At 43.3% G+C, this 22,738-nt stretch overlaps 1 protein-coding gene across 2 annotated transcripts in view; it reads left to right on the top strand.

Annotated features, from left to right (window-relative positions):
- TOX4 (TOX high mobility group box family member 4) overlaps positions 1-22,738 on the top strand; it is a 315,932-nt gene that overhangs the window by 84,343 nt on the left and 208,851 nt on the right. For both annotated transcript variants that reach the window (XM_069238267.1, XM_069238266.1), the window contains exon 3: positions 2,475-2,702. In XM_069238267.1, the coding sequence (XP_069094368.1) occupies positions 2,475-2,702 (228 nt within the window). The remainder of the gene's footprint in view (positions 1-2,474; positions 2,703-22,738) is intronic.

Raw genomic sequence — 22,738 nt, 5'->3', positions numbered from 1 at the left:
TGGAATCCTGTTCAGTTTGCTCCTGTGTATTGTTTAGTTCATTTAAAGGGGCAGGGCCTGCCAATGAGATTGAGGGACTAGCAGGCTGGACTTCCTCTGAGGCTGGTATCGAGGACTAGGAAAGAATGCTTTTAGCCAGTGCAAGTTAATGATGTCTATTGCACAGGTCAGGAAGGCATCCATAGTTGTCGGGCGGGGACTGTGGCAGGTTTTGAGTTGCAAGCTTATGCTTTACGCATACCCCCCTGAGTATCAAACACCAGAGTGCAATAAAAACAAGAATTAAAAACTCGCCCTTCAAAAGAGTTTAAGTATGTTGACAATGACCAGCCTCGGGACAACCCAAGTCCCTGCAAAATCTGTCCCAAGGCTGAGAGTGGGTACAGCCCAGCCTCATCCAGGCACGGCCTGCTGTTCGCCCAGGTGCGTCCCATATGGCGGGACCTGTGGAGCCGCTTAGTAGCGCCTCCTGGCATGGTTGCAGCTGTGTGGTGACCCTCCTGCTGCGGGAAATGCTGGGGTTGGGAGTCCTGCCCCGCGGCCTCTCTCCAGTGTCACATCTATACCCCTCACATATAAGTACTGCTTCCTAGCTAATGAGTGTTTGAATAATTGCCAGATCAGCCAACACTCACCATCAGCTGTGTTTTTTATTAGAGACTTTGACTTGATATTGAGAAATATTTGTAGTGTGGAGAGTTTTTGAATCACCCAAAATAAAAAAATAAAAAAACAAAAAGGGGGATTTTCCACTTCTCAAAAGATGATTGTGAATTGGGATATGTATAGTTTAAGGAAAAGTGAACTATCATCCTGTTCAGATTATTCTTTCAGCGCCTTTAGGGGCCCTTGATTCCACTCCCCTATCATCTTTCCACCCAGATTTGAAATCTCACTAATCCACCTACTCACCCATCCACAGTTGTATGCACCACAGCTATTCATTCTTTCTCGTGTAGAACCACGTAGATATCAACCCATCCATATATCCAGCTAACACCCCCCTTTGCCTGCATGTGACCTTATTTGTATTGCCTGACTGCTGTATGTGCATCTGGATGTTATGTGGTTCCTGAATGTTTTTTTTTTTAAATGTATATATATAATTACACATCCAAATATAATTCAACGACGTACTTTCACTTTAGCAGACATTATATAGCACACATTGTCTATTCCACTGCCTGGTGATTGGACATTTAAGCAGAGCTTTTTAATTATGTATTGGTTGCCAGGATATTTCTTTTTAGGCATAACGACCAATTTTAGTTTATCAAATGTAAATGTGAATATATTAAGAGATGGCTTTCAGTATTTCATGTTTGAAAGTATTTTTGCAAGTACATTTATGATGCATACTTCCAGTCTTCTAAACAACTGGCTGTCCAGTATTCAAGATGCTCGAATGAAAGGGGGTAAAACAGTAATGTATTGCTGAATATTATGAAGCTTCTATCGATTATAAAATAAGTATAGAAAATGTACAGCATGATGCTCATTTAACACAAGTTGATTTAAAATATATAGATGGCAAGTTTAACAAAGGTGGAGGAATATTGCACACAACACTATTGTATTGCAGTGTTTATGAAAATGGATGATGGTAAAGTGCAGGTTAAAAATAGGATACTGCTGTATAACCCATTTCTAAACATTATGTTGGAGAGAAATAAGCTAGTACCCATGGAATAGTGTTAAAGTTCATACACGGTTTGGATTGGGTAGGCTGTGTTAAAAGAACAGGAAAGTAGTAGATGTTCAGGAATCCACTGTTAGTTTTTTCGGGGTATTTCTAGTTCAACTTTGTCACCATTGGTCACTTTCGAAGGCTTTGAATACACAGTAAGAAAGACATTAGGGCAAGTTGTACATTTTTAAAGTTCTAAAGCACAGGAGAAAGCGTGGTGGGGCTATTCGAAGCACTGACAGAGTGTGCAAGTAGAGGTGCAGTGGCTTTCAGGTGGGACTTGGAAAGTACTGGTGAAGACAATCCAAGAGATTTTGAGTAAACCTGGAGAGCTGAAAGGGACCTTCAGAATTTTATCAGAGGCCAAAGATTGCATGGGAACAAACTAAGGCATTGATAATATGTAGGCAGTAGGAGTAAAGGTTGGAGAAATTGAGTAGGGGAGAATGGAACAGGGTGTGTGTTCTAAGCACCGATTAGAAAAAGATAAGTGAAACTTTGAGTTGATGAGATTAATTATAGAGAGTGATGGAGTATAACTGTTAGAAATTACAACAGATAGGGCTGGTAAGCAGTGTAGCCTGCAGTGCTTATTTTGTTCCTTACACCATGTTATTTTTCATTAATATATATTAGTACACATAGTTAACACTTTGTTTATCCTTTGACTGGTCAGTGTCTGGTTTATTGTTACTAACACCTAATGGGTAATATTCAGCATTCCAAAAGATATAACCGGTCTGTCTGAAAGCCAGTTTTGATTTGACTCTTATGTTTTGTATTTTAGACTTTCCACACACCAAATTTGGGAGATGAAGAGTTTGAAATCCCCCCAATTTCGCTCGACTCTGATCCCACACTGGCAGTCTCTGATGTTGTGGGCCACTTTGATGACCTTGGTGACCCCAGTTCTCCTCAGGATGGCAGTTTTTCTGCCCAGTACGGGGTGCAGACACTGGAAATGCCAGTCGGCTTGGAGCAGGGTGGCAGTCTTCTTGGCAGTAGTCTCTCAATGGTGAGTTGTGTGCTTCAGTCTTGGATACGGATTCTTTACTTAAGCCATCCACTGAGTTTCTTAAAGAGGTTTGAAGGAAAGTATGGGGATACTTATCATGTGGGTGGGTTGTAAATATGCATTATTCATAGCCCTTTCATGAAAATACAGATTTTTAGCATTCTGATGCTCTCCTTTAGCAATATAAATACACAACTTACTCCTTGTTGTTCTGGAAAGTCCTCTAAGATGCTGTTAAAGAAGAGCTATCAGGTGAAGTTTGCGTAAATGTCCTGTTTACTACAGTGTTCTTCTTATAATTTGAATCAAATGAATTCTGTGCTGTTTAAATACTGTTAGTATATATCGCACCATAGCAAGGAGTACATTAATATTTTCCTTGAAACGTTACACTGAGTTGTAAGCTTCATTCAACTGTAGAGCAGTGGTTCCCAACCTTTTGACTCCTGAGGACCCCCAATGAGTCATTACTAGAAGCCGGGGACCCCCAAGCAATTTAAACAATTTAAATTTCAAACATGAAAACAGTAATTCGAAAAAAATATAACAAGTACACAGCAAAAAAAATACTCAAATTACTAAAGATAAAATTTATTTTATATTTAAAAAATATACAAAAACCAAAACATTTTATTGGGAATGTTGGCTCTGGCGACTAACTTTTCAATGTTTGGTTTTACTTAGGAAAGGTGAATCTTCAGGTCAGATTCTACATTTCCAGTGCTATTTCTGTTTTTATGTTTTTTAGGTATGTAAGATCTGAGAAAGTTTTTTTCACATAAATATATGGTGGGGAAAGGAAGTAAACCATAAGGGCCTCTCATCTCTCCCTTGTCTGTCACATGTAATTTGTTTTATTGCACCGCTCATACCAATGTAGGGTGTCGGAGCACTTTACGGGTGGCTACAGCGTTTAACATTCACATGTCATCCACACTGGTAGGCATTTTCTAAGAGTGATTGACTTGGAGAAGAATAAACTCAGGATTTAGAACACAACACAGAGGTTAGTGTTGACTTGTAATAATAAGAATGGATTTCTACTCAAGCAAACCTTTTTTAACAGCATAAGGAAAATGAAAGGCTGGGGAAACAAATAATCTATTTTGTGCCATGCAGTTTGCATGCAGCTGCTTAATGGCAATTCATAACTCACTGTGCTAGATTACAATTATGAACTGCGCATAAAATACTGTTATTTGCATTGCACACGTTCTTTGCAGCAGGCATATTAACCATCTGCGCTACCTGTGAGTCAAAACTGCCATTGCCCAAAACTCTAATTCCTCTCCATCAGGTACGTTAATCTCTAGGATTATCTTGACGCTTTTATTTTTGCTTTACAAGGAGCTTTGCAGTGCTTTTAAAACTGCTGAACAAAAGAAGTAATAAATATTAAAACACACATGTTTGAAAGAGATCCCATATGGAGAAGTGCCTTGCTCCCAGCCAGGCCTGCAGACCCTTTGGGAATTTGTCACGGACCCCCGGGGGACCGTAGACCACAGGTTGGGAACCACTGTTGTAGAGGAGTTTTCAAGTTTGATTTACTTTCGTTCAATTGGTGACAGGCACATGTGATGCATTAAGTGACACCCGTATGGAGTCCTAGACCATGTTCCCTGTTTTCCAACAATGTGGTTTGTCTAACACCTTTTACTCAGGTAGCAGAATGGGTTTTGGTCACCTGTGTGGTGTTTTCAGTAAACGGACGTCTAAAGAAGGCTCATCAACACACTGAATAATTTTACTGCAGGCAGAACAAATGACCTGCATGCTCCAGGTAGATATCTGCAGCATATTTTGCAACCTGCTGGGATTGCTACTTATAGGCTGGTAATAGATATGTTCAGCAATAGGTGCATGAACCCACTGAACATTTTTACTGAGATTACAGTCTGCAAATGATGGTATAATGATTTGTGCAGCCATAATATTCTCTCAGGAGGACAGCTAAAATGGTATGGAAGACCTTGACAGAGCATAACGTTTGAAAAATATGTTTGTAGATGCAAGCACTGTGTTGTGTAAACTAAGGCGGTCTTAGTTCTGCAATGTTTGACTTTCCCACCCACGAATGCCTGAACTTGGTTCAGTGCACCAGCACTTGAGCCTGAAAGTCCACACAGCCCCAATCAGCATACTTGTTGATGTGGTATAGGTGCTTTCTGGGTTGCTAACAGTCCTTTTAAAATGGGTTAGGGGACCAGTAGTAATTCAAACCCAGTTTTTTGCTTTAGAGTTTTGTGCAAGTATTGTGACTGAGAAAATATTTTTTTTTCTTAAGTGTTTATTTCAGCAGTCCTGTCTTGTTGCTTAGCACATGAGTAGTAAGCATACAGAATATTATTAAAAAACACTAATGCATGTCACGAACAGCATGAATACTATGAAAATTTCTATCATAGTTGGCATGTCATGGACAACCTAACTCCCTAAAGACTACTTCTACGCGCTACACTCCTTGAGAGTATGAAATAGATAATTTGTATCTAGAGTGAATTGCCTTCCAGCATATTGCGAACCTGTTCACTGCGAAGTAGCTATGGTTTTTCTTCAGCTGGGGGAGAGAGTTCCTTCTTTTGAAGGAAAACTCACATCGACCTTTTCTCTTGGAATTGACTTGGCATCAGCTCTTAGTCTAGGAATGGATGGTGCAGTAGTACAGCAGTCCAGCAAGATCTTGGGATCAAATCAAGGACGGAAGGGGTCAACCCCTATTGCCCTTAGTGCACCTTATGATCATGGGGCACCTTGTTCTAAATCATTGGTAGACCTTATTCTGGGTTGGGGTTTTGTAATTAGCAGAAAAGCTACCCTTCTGTGATTTATTGAAAGTTATCATCTGAGGCAAGCTTTTATCTCCATCTGAGGGGACCCAAACCTGGGGGTCCCTCTGCCACTAGGCCTAAGAGAGAGACTGTGGGTACAGACCTGTGGGAGCCCGCTCCACCATGTGCCACCTGCCATGGGCTCCACCGGCTCAAAAAACAAAATAGGAATAAACACAATTCACACCAGACCACTAGATGGCGGGATAGATGCACAGCATGAGAATCCAGGATACTCTTCAGGCTGCAAAACACTTCAAACTGGTTTCATTTGGTTATCAGGCTTTGGATGCGAGAGAGCTGTTCCTTCAAGTGGAAAACTCATATCTGCTGGGCTCCTTTCCTCTGAGTTGGTCTGGTTTTTCTGCTCTTAGCCTAGGAATGGATGCCGCAGATAATCAGGGGTGAAGACATCTCTAAGTCAGTGGCAATTTAATGTTTTTTTTAAAATAGTTTTGGCTCTACCTTATATAGGGGAAGTTCCGCATAATTCCAGACATAACTGGTATTAACCAATATGATAGTTCAAGGCAAACCAGTATAAACTAGTACAACAAAGTATGTCAATTCAGACTACATTGTTTAAATTATACATTCACTGTGTGACCTTTAAATACAGATCACGGGTAACTTCACCCATACTTATGTCACCTTATGTACTTGTCAAGGTTGTGTGCATGTTTGACACTGTCACTGGTTCTTCGAAAGATGAGGACAGATGGTATGTAGGTCAAAAATAAACAGGTTGACTTTATGATCGGTCATAAAAGGAACTCTGACCTTTAGGTCTTTATGACAACTGAGAGCGAGAAGGAAACTGAGACTCAGATGGTTTGAAGAACCCAGGTAACGATTAAGCCTGCTGTTTGTTAAACTTACTCTGTATATGGGTAAACTGCCTGTGTTAAAAAAAAAAAAAAGGTGTATAAATGTATGCAAGATCATCCTATGTATAGACAAACAATACTGGCGAGAGAACTATTAGTCTGCTCTTCTACCTTTGGACACTTGAAATCATTAATAAAGTCATATGACCAGCTGTGGCTGTTGGTTTTCTCAGGACTCTCTGCCTCCAAACCATGACAAACACTAGCAAAGTTAAGAACCACTTTTTCTCTGTTGGCAAGTTTGCTAGAGGACTACCTAGAATCTAACTGTGCCAGCTAGTTGGCTTGCACGTATTTCAATAAGAACATATGAGGGTACCATGTGATTCTGTGGCTGTAAGTGGCGATTAGGCACTGTCCTTGGTGCATAACTTTATTTACAATATGGTCTTCCAGGGCCCTAGTATTAGTACGCTATAATGATTAGTCAGGTTACCTCATTTAGGCACTGGAGTTGGTGACATGGATTAGTAAAGGCTTAGGCCAGGAAGTAGTATGGGTTCAAAACTGGGATACAACATGACACAGTAAACAACAAACTTAATTCATTGTCCAGTAAGAACTATCAGTCAATCAGTCAGGGTTTTTGTAAAGCATGCGTCTACTCATTAACCACTAGGCAGGGCAAATTATTAAAAAGCCAGATTGAACAACCAAGTTTTAAGGCTACGTTTGAAGTCCCCTTCATCTTCAGTGGCCTGCAGATGGAGGGGAAGAGCATTCCAGCTAAAGACCGCAAGAGCTGAGAAAGAGGTGCTGCCTAATTTCTTCATTTTGGTTTTTCGCACAACCGCCTCTGAGGAATGCATCATTCTTGCTGTGCAAGTTGGTACACAGGGAGTCCCAAGTACAGAGTGTTGGCATAGTCCAGCCGTGAGGTTACATGGATTGCCATCTTCTGGAAATGTGAAGAAGCAGAAACAAATCCCTTTTTAAGGATCTGTGGAGGCCAAAGCACACTCTTACCGCACTGTCCACCTGGGAGGGAGTCCCAAGTACAGAGTGTTGGCATAGTCCAGCCGTGAGGTTACATGGATTGCCATCTTCTGGAAATGTGAAGAAGCAGAAACAAATCCCTTTTTAAGGATCTGTGGAGGCCAAAGCACACTCTTACCGCACTGTCCACCTGGGAGCTGAAGAATAACTTACAAACTTCACCCCAAGGATGTATACAACTTTGGCAGGTGTAGGGAGAGATGGAACAGACCCATACTTTTCCAGCCTTGTTTTCCAATTTCTGTTCAGATGTTTACACAACCCGAGGTAGTGCATCTCGTCTCTCCTCAAGGGCTTGTGATTTTCCTTTTTAATGGACACTATCAGAGCAAATTGTTATTATTTGGAATACAGTAAAATCTTCACCCACAGTATATTTAAAGTGCTTGGGAGTAGGAACTGCACATTAACGGACAAAGGGGATCCATGTACACCCCTACCTGGATTACTATCTGGTAAAGGTGAACTCTGAAGAACAATACTAGAACATCATTCAGACAGTAATAAAAACTCTGAGCAGACTAATACTAGCGTTATTCTGTAGAAATAATTCTCAGTACAAGACAGGACAAAGTATTCTTGGGCGTAACACTAAACTCAAAGGAAGCAAAAGCATTCCCACTATACAAGACTGCTCTAGCATTGGAAGATCAAACTCGCCTTTACCAGAGAGCAGTCCCAGACGGTGACACCTGTAATGAAGCTGATGGGCATGATTGATTACGTCCTGTATACCACTAGTCCCACTTGCCAAGCTGTGCACATGTCCAGTCAGAGTGGCTACTGGACAAATGGTTACAGACCTCAGGGAGTCAGGAGTATCCTTGTAGTTGTCACACAGACTGTGCAGAAGGAGGCACAGTGTTGGAAGCTAAAAGAACATTACTATCACCACTCAGGTTCACAACTCCCACAGTGACTGATTACCATGGTTGCGAAGCACACAAGGGAAACTTAAACATTAGTGGAAAAACCGTCAAAAGCAGTAAACCACATAAATGTGTTGGAACTGAAGACATTGTTCCTAGTGTTGAAGTCCTCATTGAACCAGGTATATGGTAAAACAGTCCAAATGCTGACTGTGAACTCAACTTCATGCTCTTCAACAAGTGGGGAGGAACAATATCATGTATCTACATTCCAAACTGAGGCGTAGCTTCTGGAAATGGGCCCTTCAACGACCCATACACCTGGTGGCAGTACACATGCAGGAGTGCAAAACATAGAACCAGATGAATAAGCAGGCAAGGGTTTACCTTGCATGAATAGGAACTGAAAGATCAGATGGTACAAAGAGTGTTTTGAAGGGACAGACCACCTGCCAGACTTGTTTTATAATCCTGAAAAAACACAAAATGCCAAAGCTTCTCGTCCAGCTATCCACGCTCTTGTCGAGACTGAACCATCAATAGACTTGTCAGGTAAGTTCTCCTATGCTTTCCCCAAAAATCCTTGATTTGATTGGTGATAAGTGCAAACCCATGACAATAATTTTAAAAGCATCACAATGAGCAAAAATGACATGATGCCTAGATCTAACCGCGATCTCGAAGGGAACCATAATAAAACTACCACGTTCTCTGGGCTTGCTGACTGTGCAGGAGAGATGGGTTTGCCATCCGAAAGCAGGCAAGCAGCCTAAGGCTAGTGGTGTGGTTTCTGAGGACGTACAATTCCGAAAAAGAAGCATGGCATTCCGGAGGGAGGCTAAACATGCTACACAGTGAAACCGATATGTTCACTGGTGCAAAACAAGGAAGGGGCCATCAACAGTGGCATATAAGACACTACTGTCATTAGATACTTTACTTAAAGATAAGAGCCTCACCTATGTATCGCTCTGGGTCTCCATTGCCCCCATTAGGCATACACTAAGTAATATAAAGGGACATGCTACTTTACTATATCAGTTATCAAGAGATTACCGGAGGGAACAAAGAACTTAGTCCAACTATGGACAACACCCACACCTTCAGCCATGCGGAATTTGAACTTCATGCTCGCTCAGGTGATTAAGGAACCTTTTGAACCAGTGCATAGGGCAGAACTCGTATATTTAACACTTATAACAACCTTCTTAGTAGCCATTGCATCATTATGCAGGATCAGCGAATTGCATGTACAGTTAACACAGAAACCCTTTTTACAAATGCATTAGGGCAGGGTGGTTTTGAGAACAGATCCACAATGTTCATGAGGGTCATCACATTTCCATGTTAACCAATCCAACCAGTTAATTCTTCCAGCAGCCAAAGACCCATTCAGAAAGAGCTTTGCATATGTTAGATGTGAGGAGGGTGTTATGTACTCCTTGCACAAAACAAAACCAATCAAAAAAGGAACACATTTTTTCATTTCCTTTGTACTAACTAACAAAGGTTCACCTGTGTCTAAGGAGACCATGCCAAATGGTTTGCACACATTCTAAACATGTTTTGAGAAGGGAGGAGTGACCCTGGAGGAGAAGCCAAGGCTTCCGTCCGCAAAGAAAGGGGCAACACTCTGGTGAACGTTTTAATTAACGAGCTACATAGGGCAGTGATGTGGTCATCCACACATACCTTTACCAAACACTATTTTGTGGACATTCAGGCCAAAAGAGAGGGACAGGTGGGACAGAAGGCATTGAAACACCTGCTTGCATGCGCAGACATTTCAGCCCAACCTCCCATAGTAAAAGACTACTGCTACAAAAATCCAGAAAATAATTTTGCTGCAAAATAAAATGGTAACTTACATGTAGGAGTAGTTTTGAAGCTTAAAGAATTTTCTGGCTTCACATGGGACCCTTCCACCTCCCCGAAAATGAGTTTTTTTTTTATTAAAAGGAACAATTGGGAGGGATTACACAAACAATAGGAAACCAAGAGAAGTTGCAAGGGAGGAAAAAGATTTTGCACATTGAATCCTTTTCTGGATTCAGATGCTGTGCACTATTCTGCCGTCTAGTGGTGGCATAATAGTTGGGGGTCATTATTATTATTATTTGTTTTCCCCTGTGAATTTTTTTTGTGTGTGCGCGCTAAACGTTTGTTGCTATTTGGTGCAATGCCCGTCCTCTTGTGATGTCAAAGTTATACCCTGAAAGCAATCTTCGGATTATTTTTTCTGACGTTGGGTATGGAAGCATCAGTCAAAGCTTCTTGGATGTTGAAAAAAAAAAAAAAAAAACTAAAGTTCAACAGATCTTTGATAATGGAGAGAGAGAGAAAACAGCCTCTAGGGACATCTGTGGAGAGAAAAGACAAAGAACCGAAAAACACCAACCAACACTGAAAAGTAGATGCTCCACTTGAAAGGGCGACCACACAGGAATGCGCCGACAGGACATAGGACTTGCCAAGGGGGAATGGCGAACAATCCCCTTAGGTTCCTTTCCAAGTGCCACTATAGAGTTGCCCAGAACATCCACCATCAGGTCTGTAACCTCTGCTTACCCAGGGATTATAACGAATGCACACACAGAAAGAGAGCCCATCCTTAAGAGGGCTCAGGCTGTTGAGTGAGTGGTCGTTGAGATGGCACTCGTTCCCTCGAAGAAACGTAAGGAGGGAGACTCCTGCAAAAGACCTTGGGTAAAAGCAGGGGGGGACCGACCAAAAGTCAGCGGACTCAAAGTTCAGAAAGAGTACCTAGGCACAGAAAGATTAGTTGACCGAAGGGAAGTTGAAACCCAAGACGCCTGTGGGGTTCTAACACAAGGGTATCCGTGGTAATTACCCCCGGAAAAGCACTCCAAGTCAAAGGACGAGCAAGCTAAGCAACCAGTAGACTTCAAGGCCCTGGCTCCAAAGAAAAGATCTCCGACTTTGTCAATGGGGGAAAAACCCTGGAGGCCGAAAGAAGAAAAGGCTTTGAGGCATCCCTTCAAAGCTTTCGGGGGAATTAAGCCAGGAAAAAACGGAGGAGGTCAAACTAGACCAGCCCAAAACACCAGAGCCACTAGAAGAACAGGAAATGTTCTTCAAGGATAAAAGGTCGACAACCGCATACTCTTCCCCGAATTTGAAAACCTTTTTGAGGGGCAAGATATTGAGGCCGACTTGCCCAAAGAGGAAATCAGCTCCTACCTTTTGAGACCATCCCCTCCAGATGATAAAACACTGAAAACTCAGTGGGGAGAAGGGCAGCAGACAGATATGGAGTACATCTCGGAGAAAGAGGGCACAGATGTCAATAACCAATAACTCCCTATGCTATTCACTGATCTGTACCAGGAAAGGGAGGCTTTTAGAGAGGGGGCTTTTAGAGAGCCAGCTGCGTGCAAGGCGGTGACCTTGAGAATGGAGAAAAAGTAGAAACATTTTTCCAAAAGCCCACTATATGTTGGATGGAATGCCACGGCATACTCCATAATCATGGTCACGGCAAGGAAAAGATCAAACATCCCTATTTCCACAGGCCCCATACCTGAGAAAGAGTGGGAGTGGTAGGATGGAAAATGGAGAGGAGCAACAACACAGTGGTGGATCGCAAACTTCAACTCCCTCCTACACCATTATGCCCACCAGTCTGGGAAGAAATTGGCGAACTCATGAAGCACCTCCCAGAGCTGTTCGAAAAGCGAGCAGCTATCCTAATTTGCAAAGGCAAGACCATTGCAGACACGTGCCTGAAATCCGCTGTTTGCGCCACAGACAGTGCCAGTACACAGATAGTCACAGGTACGACACTGAGAAGACATACCTGGCTGCAGGTGTCAGGGTTCAAAGGTGAGGTGCAGGAAAGCATCATTAACAACCCCTTTACTGGAGAACACCTCTTTCACACCGCAGTGGATGAAACACTCGAACAGTTGGAAAAAAAACAGAAGACACGGCCAAAGCCATAGGAGCATTGCAGTTTCGAGGCCACCCGTGTAGATGTGCAACCCCCATGAGAAGACCAACCAGAAGGGGAAACCTACTGGGCATGACACCACAGATGTCCTGCCACCACCATGGCCATCCGCAACAGTGGCAACCGCTGACAGCACACCAACCAACCCTTTCATGGCAGACCGAGGGGCAGAGGACTGCTCCCAGAGGAGCCAGCTCTTCATGTTAATTTGTAGAGTGCGTAAATGCCAATTGGTGTCTTTGGCGCTGGTGTCCAAATGGGGCTCCCAGGAGAAAAGGGTGACTAAAGGCCTAATTAGCAGTAGGAGTCAAAAGGCCAGGTTTGTAGTTGTCTTCTGAATTTGAGATATGTCTGGGTCCTGAGGTGGTCAGGCAGCGCATTCCATCATTCCCATGTTGTATGGGAGAAATTTCTTCTTTAGTGAGCCTTTTTTATTCTGGGTATGACTACCTTTCTCGCTGCAGTAAACATCAGGTTGCGAGTAGATACATATCATTTAAACATCTTTTGGGAAAAGAGGGGCCAAGCTTATGTAGGGCCTTATGGGCCCAGCACAAGGCTTTGAACTTGATCTGCTCCCTAATTGGTAGCGAATGTAGATCAAAAATGGTTTGTGCCATTGAGCTAAATTTGGGAAGGTTCATCAACACTTTTGACCTTCTGAAGCCTTTTAAAGTCTTTAAAGGTGGGAAGTTGTTGGAAGGTAAGCACTTTAGTTAGAAGTACAGATTTCATTCCAGTATTATGCTTCTCCCACAGAGTCCTTGTCAGACGGAGGTCTGACTTTCCATTAGTGATCCATTATGCTAAGATAACTGTACAAGGGAAAACTGTCATTCTTTAATCACCATTGAGTGCTGATCAATGGGTGCCCCTAGCTTCAAAGGAAGGTTATCCCTTTGAATCTTCACTAATTTGTTCTCTGTACCTTTAAAATTTCGGAAACCATCCAGTTAATTTCTAAATTAAATACATAAACCGCTTCTTTTAAAGGGAATAGGGCTAGTTCCAGAGCATAGAAGATTGGCTTTCGATTTTATTTAGTTATTCATTGTACTCAAGAAGGTCTTAGATATTTGGTCATATCAGAACCTTACTATCCTAACTTGGAGTTTTAAGGTCCAGAAGAATATTGATTGAGTGAAATATGTAGATCTCCATGTTAGTTACTTCCCTATAAAACTCAGAGAAGAGCCATGCTGTTTCCGGAGGTGGTTGGAAAACATAATTTCTACTACAGAAATCTTCAGTTCAACCTGAATTCATCAGAGTGTTCATAAAGTCTCTCAGCAGTTTCAGCCCAGCCATCCTGATGATGCGTAGAGAGCAACCATGCCTTCTTTATAATACTCTCTTTAATCTTGGTGTTTCTATCATTCAGAAGGTTTGTTTTTCTTTCATCCAGAATCAGTCTCAAGTTTTCCTATCTCACCGATTTCAGTTTGTATTAGCCCTGGTCAGCGCTTAGATAGGATAATCTTCTTCAAAGCATGCAGTGTATTATTTGTTCACCTGACCTGTGACTTAATGGTGGTTTTAGAGGTTCGAGGGTCTGATGGCCTCTTGCATACATGCAGTCTATTTGGCTGTTCTTATGGTGCATGTTCTGTGACATCACCTCGGAAAGAATTGGGGTCAATGGATAGCCTGCAGTCGATAAAGATTTCAAATTTCCAACCTGATGTTAGTAGCTTTATTGTTTGATATAGAGACCAGTCAGCTGAAGTTAGCCCATTTTCATTGCCAACTTCTTTAGTTACTTAGACCACATATTTCTTTCAGTAGTGATTAAATGCCCTTGAACCTACAATATCTGTATGTTCTGGAAAAGATTACCACATCAACCATCTGGATCTCTGTGTTCTTTCAAGTGGAGGAGTTCTGCCTTTCCTTCAGAGGAAAGTTGAGATCTTCACAAGTATGAAAAGCAGATTTTTGGATTTCAGGGGATACATTGCACCCCTACATGCTTTCATGTGGTTATTTGTTCTAAAGGTTTCAAAACTCAGATGTCATTTGCTACCAAGTCTGCCTAAGCAACGTCAAAAAAATCTGGTGCACACACTTTTAAGTTGATTTACATTGTCTTGCCAACACACTTTTTGTGCTTCCAGGTAGTTTCTTAGTGCTACTAGAGAAATAGGCCAGCAAAGAAAGGAAACCTCACCATATCACACTATTCAGAATTGGGTTCTATAACTGAAGAGTCAAATTAACACAAGCAACGTTTTGTGTAGTACCAGTTCATTATTTGTAATATCATTAAAGTACGTTCAGGAAGAAATACACATTTTCAATAATGTATATACCTCATTTTCATGAGATTGTGAGAGTCTCCAGTGTAGGAAAGTACCTTCTTTCTTGGCATGGTTACCCCCATTTTCGGCCTGTTGGCAGTGTGTTTGACTGTGCCCGCTGGGGTCCTGCTGACCATGACCCCCAGTGGTTATGCTCTCTCCTGTAAATATTTGTAACTGTACCTTTTACCTCCCACAATTGGCATACTGCCCCCATCCCACCCCCCATGTAAGTCCCTGGTGTAATATTCCCAGTTACCCAGGGCATTGGTGTACCAGGGGATCCCTATGGGCTGCAGCAGTTATTCTGCCACCCATAAGGAGCCCATGCAAAGGGTTCTGCAGGCCTGCCATTGCAGTCTGAGTGAAACGGGTGTATGCACCCGTTTTCACTACAGGTCACTGTCACCCCTATGGTAGGCCCTCTCAGCCCAGAGGGCAGGGTTGCATTTACCTGAGAGTGAGGGCACCCCTGAACTAGCAGAGGTGCCCCCAAGAGCCTCAGTTCTATTTTTCTGGACTTCGTGAGTGCGGGGATGCCATTTTACGCATGTATTTGACATCAGTCACTACCTATGTCCAGCAACATAACGGTAACTCTGAACCTGGGCATGTTTGGTATCAAACATGTCAGGCATACTCCAATACTGTTGCCAATATTGGAAGTGTGATTCCATGCACCCTGGGGCATCCTTAGAGGACCCTCAGCATTGCTACCACCAGTCTCAGGGTTTCTCGGGCAGCCCAGTTGCTGCCAACCCTCAGACAGGTTTCTGCCCTCCTGCTGCTTGATCTAATCAAGCTCAGGAAGGCAGAACAAATAATTCCCTTTGGGAGAAGGAGGTAACACCCTCTCTCTTTCGAAAGAGCTGTGATTGGCTTGGGAGGGGTAGCCTCCCCAAGCCACTGGTATGCTATGAAGGGCACAATTGGTGCCCTCCGTGCATAAACTAGTCCACACCGGTTCAGGGACCCACAGCCCCTGCTCTGGCATGAAACTGGACAATGAAAAGTTGAGTGACCACTCCCCTGTGCATCACCACCCAGGGGTGTTGCTCAGAGCTCCTCCAGAGGGTCCCTGGGTTCTGCCATCTTGTTTCCATGGTTGGCAGGGAAATCTGGGAGCATCTGAGTTGCCAGGCAAGTGACGTCAGAGGCACCTTCTGATAGGTGGTCACCTGGCTAGGTGACCAAGCCCACTTTTAGGGCTGTTTAGGGTCTTTCTCTGGGGTAGGTCCTAAGATTAGGTTTGCAAGATTGCAGCAGGACTCCACTACACCCTCCACTTTGACTTCTAGTCACTGGATCAGCGACTGAACCCTCCAGGAACCGACAATCTGCATCCACGAAGAAGACTCTTCCTTGCAACATTGTTTCCACGGCTCCTTCCAGCTTCTGCAACATTTGCCTGGCTGTGCATCCTCTGGCGTCAAGTCTTCAGTCTGCACACAAGAAGAAAGAAGGAATCTCCCTTGGAGTGAAGGAGTCACTCCCATGCATCCGCAGGCACCTGTTCTTTCACACCGTCTGCCAACTCCTGCAAGTACAGCTGGGTGTGCAGTAGTGCCTACTCCTCCTGGAATCCACTGACACTTTTGGACTTGGTCCCTCCTTCCCATAGGACAGGTCTTCTTCTCCAGGAATCCACTGCTGGTTTCTTGCAGACTTGTCTGGGTGTCTTCATTTCCTTCCTTTTGGGTGGTTTGAGGAAATTCCAGTGATTTACTCCTGCTATTCTGATCGCTTGGGGGTACTGTGTTACCTACCTTTCTGGTTTTCTGGTACTCCCAACTCCCCTCTGCACATTCCATTTACCTGGGTGGGGGTCCTGTTTTCGCATTCCATTTTTTTAATTATATGGTTTGGGCTCCCCCTAGGGTCACTATTGATTATTGCTACTTGCACTGTTTTCTATCCTTCTCTGTCTATTACTTTTTACTAGTGTATATATTTAGTGTATTGCTTACCTCCTATTGGATGGTTGCCTCTAGTATTTTGTGGCGTTGTGTTCCAAAAATAAAGTACCTTTATTTTTGTACAACTGAGTGTTTTCTTATGTGCAAGTGCTGTTTGAGTACAGTGGTTTTTCATGAGCTTTGCACGTCTCCTAGATAAGCCTTGGTTGCTCATCCATGGCTCCCTCTAGAGAGCCTGGCTTCTTGACACTTCCTGCATTTCACTAACAGGCAGTGCTTTAAATGGGCCGGTACTGTCCGGTACTGAGTACCGGCACTTTTCTATTTTGAGCGGGAGAGTACCGGCACTTCTCAGAAACAAGCAGGTACTCTAGCACAGAGTACCTGCACGTTATTTTTTCCATTTCAAGCACTGCTAACAGGGGATACCTGGACCTGTTCTAAGGTGTAAGTACCTTAGGTACCCACCACACACCAGACCAGCTTCCTACACCTAAACATCCTGAAACACAGTGGTATTTCAGTTCAGTCTTGGTCTCGCTCATGCATATGTCATTTGAGCATGTTAATTTTTGTGACATAGACTTCTTAACATGGAGACAGATATTTTGTTAGCTATAGCAGTCAAATAGCTTTGTGCTTTTTCTTCAAAAGAACCCTACTGAATTTTCCGCAAGGATATGGTTTGTCTTGGTCAAATCTGTTCTTGATTCCCAAGGGTGTAACAGAATTTCACTGAAATCAAGAGGTTGTTCCCATTTTAGTCTAGGTTTGAGATTATTGTCCTGGTTTTCAAGCCTAGGTCCCAGTTGGACTGAAGAGATTTTACACAATGTAAGTGACTGGAGCTCTTACATTTTGCCTTAAATGGAATCTGGTCATCTATTTTTCACGTAAAGGTGGTTTTACTCCACACACCATAGTAAGTAAAGGCACATTTCCCAGTCTATTTGCTTTTTTGCAGTCTTACAACATCAAGGGAAAAAAGGTTCATCACTTGAAAGCAAAAGCTGCATTGTTTGACTTTAAGATGCCTCTCTCGACCACATTCATTTGTAAGACAGCAGTATGGGCTACTTTGTACTCTTTTTACAAGCTTCACTCATGGAAGACATTGTCTAGAAAAGATGGATTTTTTTTGCATCAAAGTCCTCCTCAGCTTGTTTGTTTGAACCATAATTAGATTTACATTTTCTCCCACTGCTATATAAGCTGTATGATCAGTTTCTCATCAAGTTTGAGAGGAGGGGAGACTAGTGTGAAAAAATAAAGTAGCATTACCTTCATGGTGATTTGTTGCTTGTTAGACCTCAGTCTTCCTTTGAGCTACCCCCAGCTGTCCCCCCCCCCCCCCCCCCCCCCATCTATTGGCATATGCTGTACTATATCCTTTCATGTCAGGAAATAAATTATGAAACTGTATGTGGCAGTTGTTGACACGCGCACAGTGGGTGTGGGTCTTGTCCACTGAAGCATGGTCCAAGATCCAAAAATCTTGAAACGCTAATTTTGTCCCGTTATCAGTCATGCTAGTTGTGCAAGAATTACCCAGCCAGTTGTGGCTAAGTATTGAAATCATTCTAAAGGTGATATTTTCTTAATGCCGTGTGCTTACAGTCTGTTGTTGCTGAGACGTATTCAGTTGTGCATCCTATTCCCCCTGGTTGTCCTTCCTGATTATCTTCCCTGTTTTCCTGTTCATTTCTGTGCTTCCATGACAGTGATGTTTTCATTTAGTACTCTTTGGTGACCTGGCGCTCACCATTAAGTAAGTTCTTGTCCCTGAAACCTTTACTTATATCTACATTGATAAACCTTTGGCATTAAGGAGGTAATCGGCGATATAGGATGCATTTCCATAAAACCTCAACACACTTGAGGATGAACCATTGATACCGAGGTGCTCTAGGTCTCCATCCTAATAAGCAGTCTGCTCTTGAGTAATAGTGTGTACTATCAATTCCTAGGCAAGGAGTACATTGTAAAGCATAGTCATTTTTTTGAGCTCTTGGTAACACATGTTGTCACTGATAGAATCCCCATACTTTATTCTCTTCACAGCAGTATGCACACGGGCGGTGGCAGGCAATTTTGAACTTTTGTTTTCAGTCATATGGTAAACTGTAGTGCAGGGGTTAACTGATTTGGGCTAGATTCATGGTAGAATTTTAGGAAAACCACCCAATGTACATGAGAACTGAAAGAAATTGGATTATGAGTTGTAAAGGATGGGAGTCCCCCACAAGTATTCCATCTGCAATTGTCTTCTCACTGGGAACCAAGTACTCAATGTACCATTGACTCTTCAGTGGTAGCAAAGCAGAACAGTCCAAGACCTAGTCGGGGATGGACGTGTGGACTAGTAACCCTAGCTTGCTTGTATGCTTCAACAACACTCAAATTATTCTGTTTGTGTTGAAGACAAAGTACTTTTTTAGGCGCACTTTACTAAATATTATGCACTAAATTGCAAAAATATATAGTTAGTAGATGGAAATACCTTCGACACCCACATAACATGCTACACTCCTAGTGAGCCCTACATTCTATAACCAAAAAGCCCCCGTATACTAACAATATATAGTACAAGCATTTGCAATGCAACAGGTCTTGCGTTTGCTCATGTTAGAGCTGGTCGCGTTGTAAACTCCTAACCCGACTTTTCATCTATCGGCAAAAGTGCTTTTATGTAGGTAACCCGAAAAAGTTAAATTAACTGTGTAAAGCGCTCGACTTCTGGCAAGCGAAATCGGGCTAGGAAAATAGAGAAAAAGTAGTCCACGGTCCGACAGAAAACAGCGAGCCTCGCATGTTTTCTGTACTTGGTCGCTGCGCTCGAGGAGGGCTATTCACTGGAAAAGGCATGACGTGGACATGCCTTCCACTAATGAAAGCAATCAGATTTTACTAGGCAAGCCTACGAACCAGTGAAACACACTGACTTGACGTCGACAGGGCTCCGAGCCCTTTTTTAAGAACTAAAGCATCTCGCTGCGATACGCATGCGCGAGCGCATGCAACACAGGCTCGACCATAATAAATGGGTGTCATTATAAAAAAGGCAGACCTGTTGTTTTTTTTCATGGTGTTGCCTCAATAAAAAGAAAACAAGTTTACTCCGGAGAGGATCTGGAAATCTTTCCTCAGGAGTACCTCTACGTGTTGGAAGTGGATGTGTCGACAGTCTATATAACGCCCTCTCCAACACACTGATATAAATTCCTTTTCTGCACTTCCAGCGTGGATATGGAGTGATTCCTCAGGCAGGTTTTTGGCCTGTCTAATTTTTCTGTCAAAGGAACAGTGTTCCCTTTTTTTATCTTGTCCTCAGGGTTCAAACCTTGTGGGTTTTGTGGCAAGCAGATGTCTGGCCCCAGACCCTCATACTGTTGTGTGCCCCAGGAACCCCACGACTACAAGGATTGTGACTGTTGCCTTTACCTGAACGCATTGCTGGACTGACGTATAAAGATCCTGGTGGCCCGACTGGCAGTCCCCGCATAGTTGTCTGTTTTGTTCTTGGTCCCAGGAGTGATCGCAAGACCGATCCAGAAGCCTCTCCATCAAGCTTACGTCCCCCTCTATTTCGAAGGATAAGACGTTGAAATGCAGGCTGTCAAAGTCTCTGCACTCACCGATGTCCTGTAAGTCCTGTGTTTCCACCGCTGTCTCCCAGACTCTGGCTGAGGAGTCCGCACATGAGTTCACCCGCGCCTCCCTGGTTTCACTGGAGCCAAGGCACCTCTGGTCCAGATGCGGTATTACTATAATTTCCCCCATGCCATTTTTGGCCCCCTTCCTCCTTCTGGTGTGCTTTCGAGCACCAAGGAGGTGAGAGGTATCCTACCTGAATCCATTCCGAAGTGTCAGTTTAGGCCCTCTGGATACATACTCTGATCCGAGCTGGCTCTGATGCACAGCCCTTCAGGGTTCCAACCTGCAACACTGGAGTTCGATCAGCCGATAGTGACTGCGACATCAATGGCACTGGTCGACTTTGAGTCAATTACCCTCTCTGACGACACACCGACAGCAGGCGGTGTTGGGTGTGGCGACAGTGGTGCCGTCCGGCTCGGACACCATTTCTCCTCCTTCTAAACAGCCCCTTGCTGTTTTTTCTATGGAGAAACAGGCTTTTGAAGGTGAAGAGGAGAGGTGCTGGGCTTTAGGAACACCATGGATGATACTGTCCAGCCTCCTCTAGAGGGTAGTTGGCTGGGATAGCTGGGTTCGGACTTAATTTCCCCCACCAGCCTTGCTACAGCTGTGAGCTCCTCCTGCGCTGAGGTGTTGAAAAGGGCAGCTGCGATCCTACATTTGCAGCTCCCCTCTATGGGACACCTCTCTGCAGAGGTGACCCCCTCACCCCTTGATAAGTACTTCACCACCACTTAGCAGAAGTAGAGCCCAGACACTCCAGGATGGGCGAAAGGCAGCTACGTTTGCAATAAATTGTGGTATGGATACCACTGACTCATTAGGTTGAGCCAAGGCTCATTCGATAGTCTGCGCCGTCATGTCGGGCTACGACACACTAGCTTTTCAGAGGCTGTCCAAACCACCTTGAAGGACATGCCCTTCAATGCTGCCTGCCTGTTCGGCACACATGTCAACAGTCAGGGTGGAAAAGACTTGTATATGTCTATTCCTATATGCTCTCTTCCCCACAGCCCTTTATTCCCTCCTCTTCTATTCCCAGCCCCTCCGCCCCCCTCATCTGAACAGTTCCACCTCCTGGTGGCACCCAGTGTGGTGTGTCTGCCTAGTGCAGGTATTACTAGTATTTATTGAGGCCTGTCGATGACAGCTTTTTGTTGCTTTTATCTTGGAGGTATATTCTTTGTGGGCACAAGTGGGTGTAACACCTGTTGGAACAGTATTTTTTCTTTTTCTCTGGAGATGGGCTTCATGCCCAAGAGAGAGTTACCTGTATAGTATGTTCCCTGCTCTGTGTAGAGCATCTTCTATATGCGTTATAGGCATTACTAGATCCATTTGCGGTACTTCTAATATCCTTTATAAGGAACTTATGATTATAACTCCATGGTAGCCTTTGTATATTGCTCACTGTTTTGCACAAGACCCTGTCTATGGTGAATCTCTTGTTTCTCCTGGCTTAATCTTGGCGCATTACTTAAGTTTCTCTCTCTAAGGTTGTTCTACTTCTCCTGAGGGACTCTTAATTTCCCATGCTGAACAGTGGGGCAAGTGGTAACTCTATTCCACATCCATGCGTCCTTTTACTTCTTTAGTAAACTGCTCTTGCTATACCTCAGCAGCATGGGCTCTTGCTGCTGGTATCTCCTGCACCAGTGGTACATGGTTTCAAATTGCTTCTTGTGTTATCTATAGTATGGGATTTTTTCTTCATCTTTGTACCCTGCTGGTTTTATTTATTTGTGGCATCTTGCCTACATTCCTAGTCTGTGTAGGTTATGCTCATTGCACTCTTCTTTTGTGCCGCAGGTCTTGTCCTTATATTGATTCTTCACTGCAAGGGAAATGTTTAATACTTATCGCCTGGAGGCAAGGCCCTTTACATTTGCTGCTATGGCACCTCTTATTCAAGAGGCCACCCACCACCAGTGCCTGTAGTTTACGCATGTTCCTTGAATAATATTCTGTCTTTATTGGGATTAGTTCGTAATTGGGATTGATTACTCCCTGCGGACACAGTCTCTCTGGTCGGTTCATTTCACTCTATTCTACAGGATGTCATAATATTTATGGTCCTCTGGAGTTAGTTGTAACGCTTCTGTTATTGTTGAGATTCCTTCTTTTATAAGGGAATATTCCCCTCTTGCTGTGTACTTTGCTTTCTTCCGAAGATGCCTATATGCTTAAGTGAATGAAGGAGGTAGGTGTGCTCTCTTATACCTTCTGGTGATTTTGTCTATTTCCTGGAGGAGCATTATTTCCTACATTTAACAATTGTTGCTCATCTATAGGTTGAAACTTCTTTTGTTTCAGCTTTTACCACATTGTTTTCAGTTTGCGACTACCATGTTGTCGGGTTTTGTTCCTAGAGGACTATGAATTTTACCTTTCGTTCCATACTTCATCCAGGTTTTGACACCTGCTGCCCTAAGCTTTTGATATCAGCAGCCGGATTGTGGGATATGCAGTCAGATAGCATTGGTTTTAATTCTTCCGCAACCTTTACTTTACTGATGTGTGTAGGCAATTATTTTTCTATTCCTCCTGTGTGCATTATACGTCATAGATTGTCCCACAAGTGTTAGCATGATCTCTGGCAGTTTTTTCCTAGGA

Source organism: Pleurodeles waltl, chromosome 6, assembly GCF_031143425.1.
Source record: "Pleurodeles waltl isolate 20211129_DDA chromosome 6, aPleWal1.hap1.20221129, whole genome shotgun sequence".
Taxonomy (NCBI): Eukaryota; Metazoa; Chordata; class Amphibia; order Caudata; family Salamandridae; genus Pleurodeles; species Pleurodeles waltl.
This window is presented reverse-complemented; position numbering and strand designations above follow the sequence as displayed.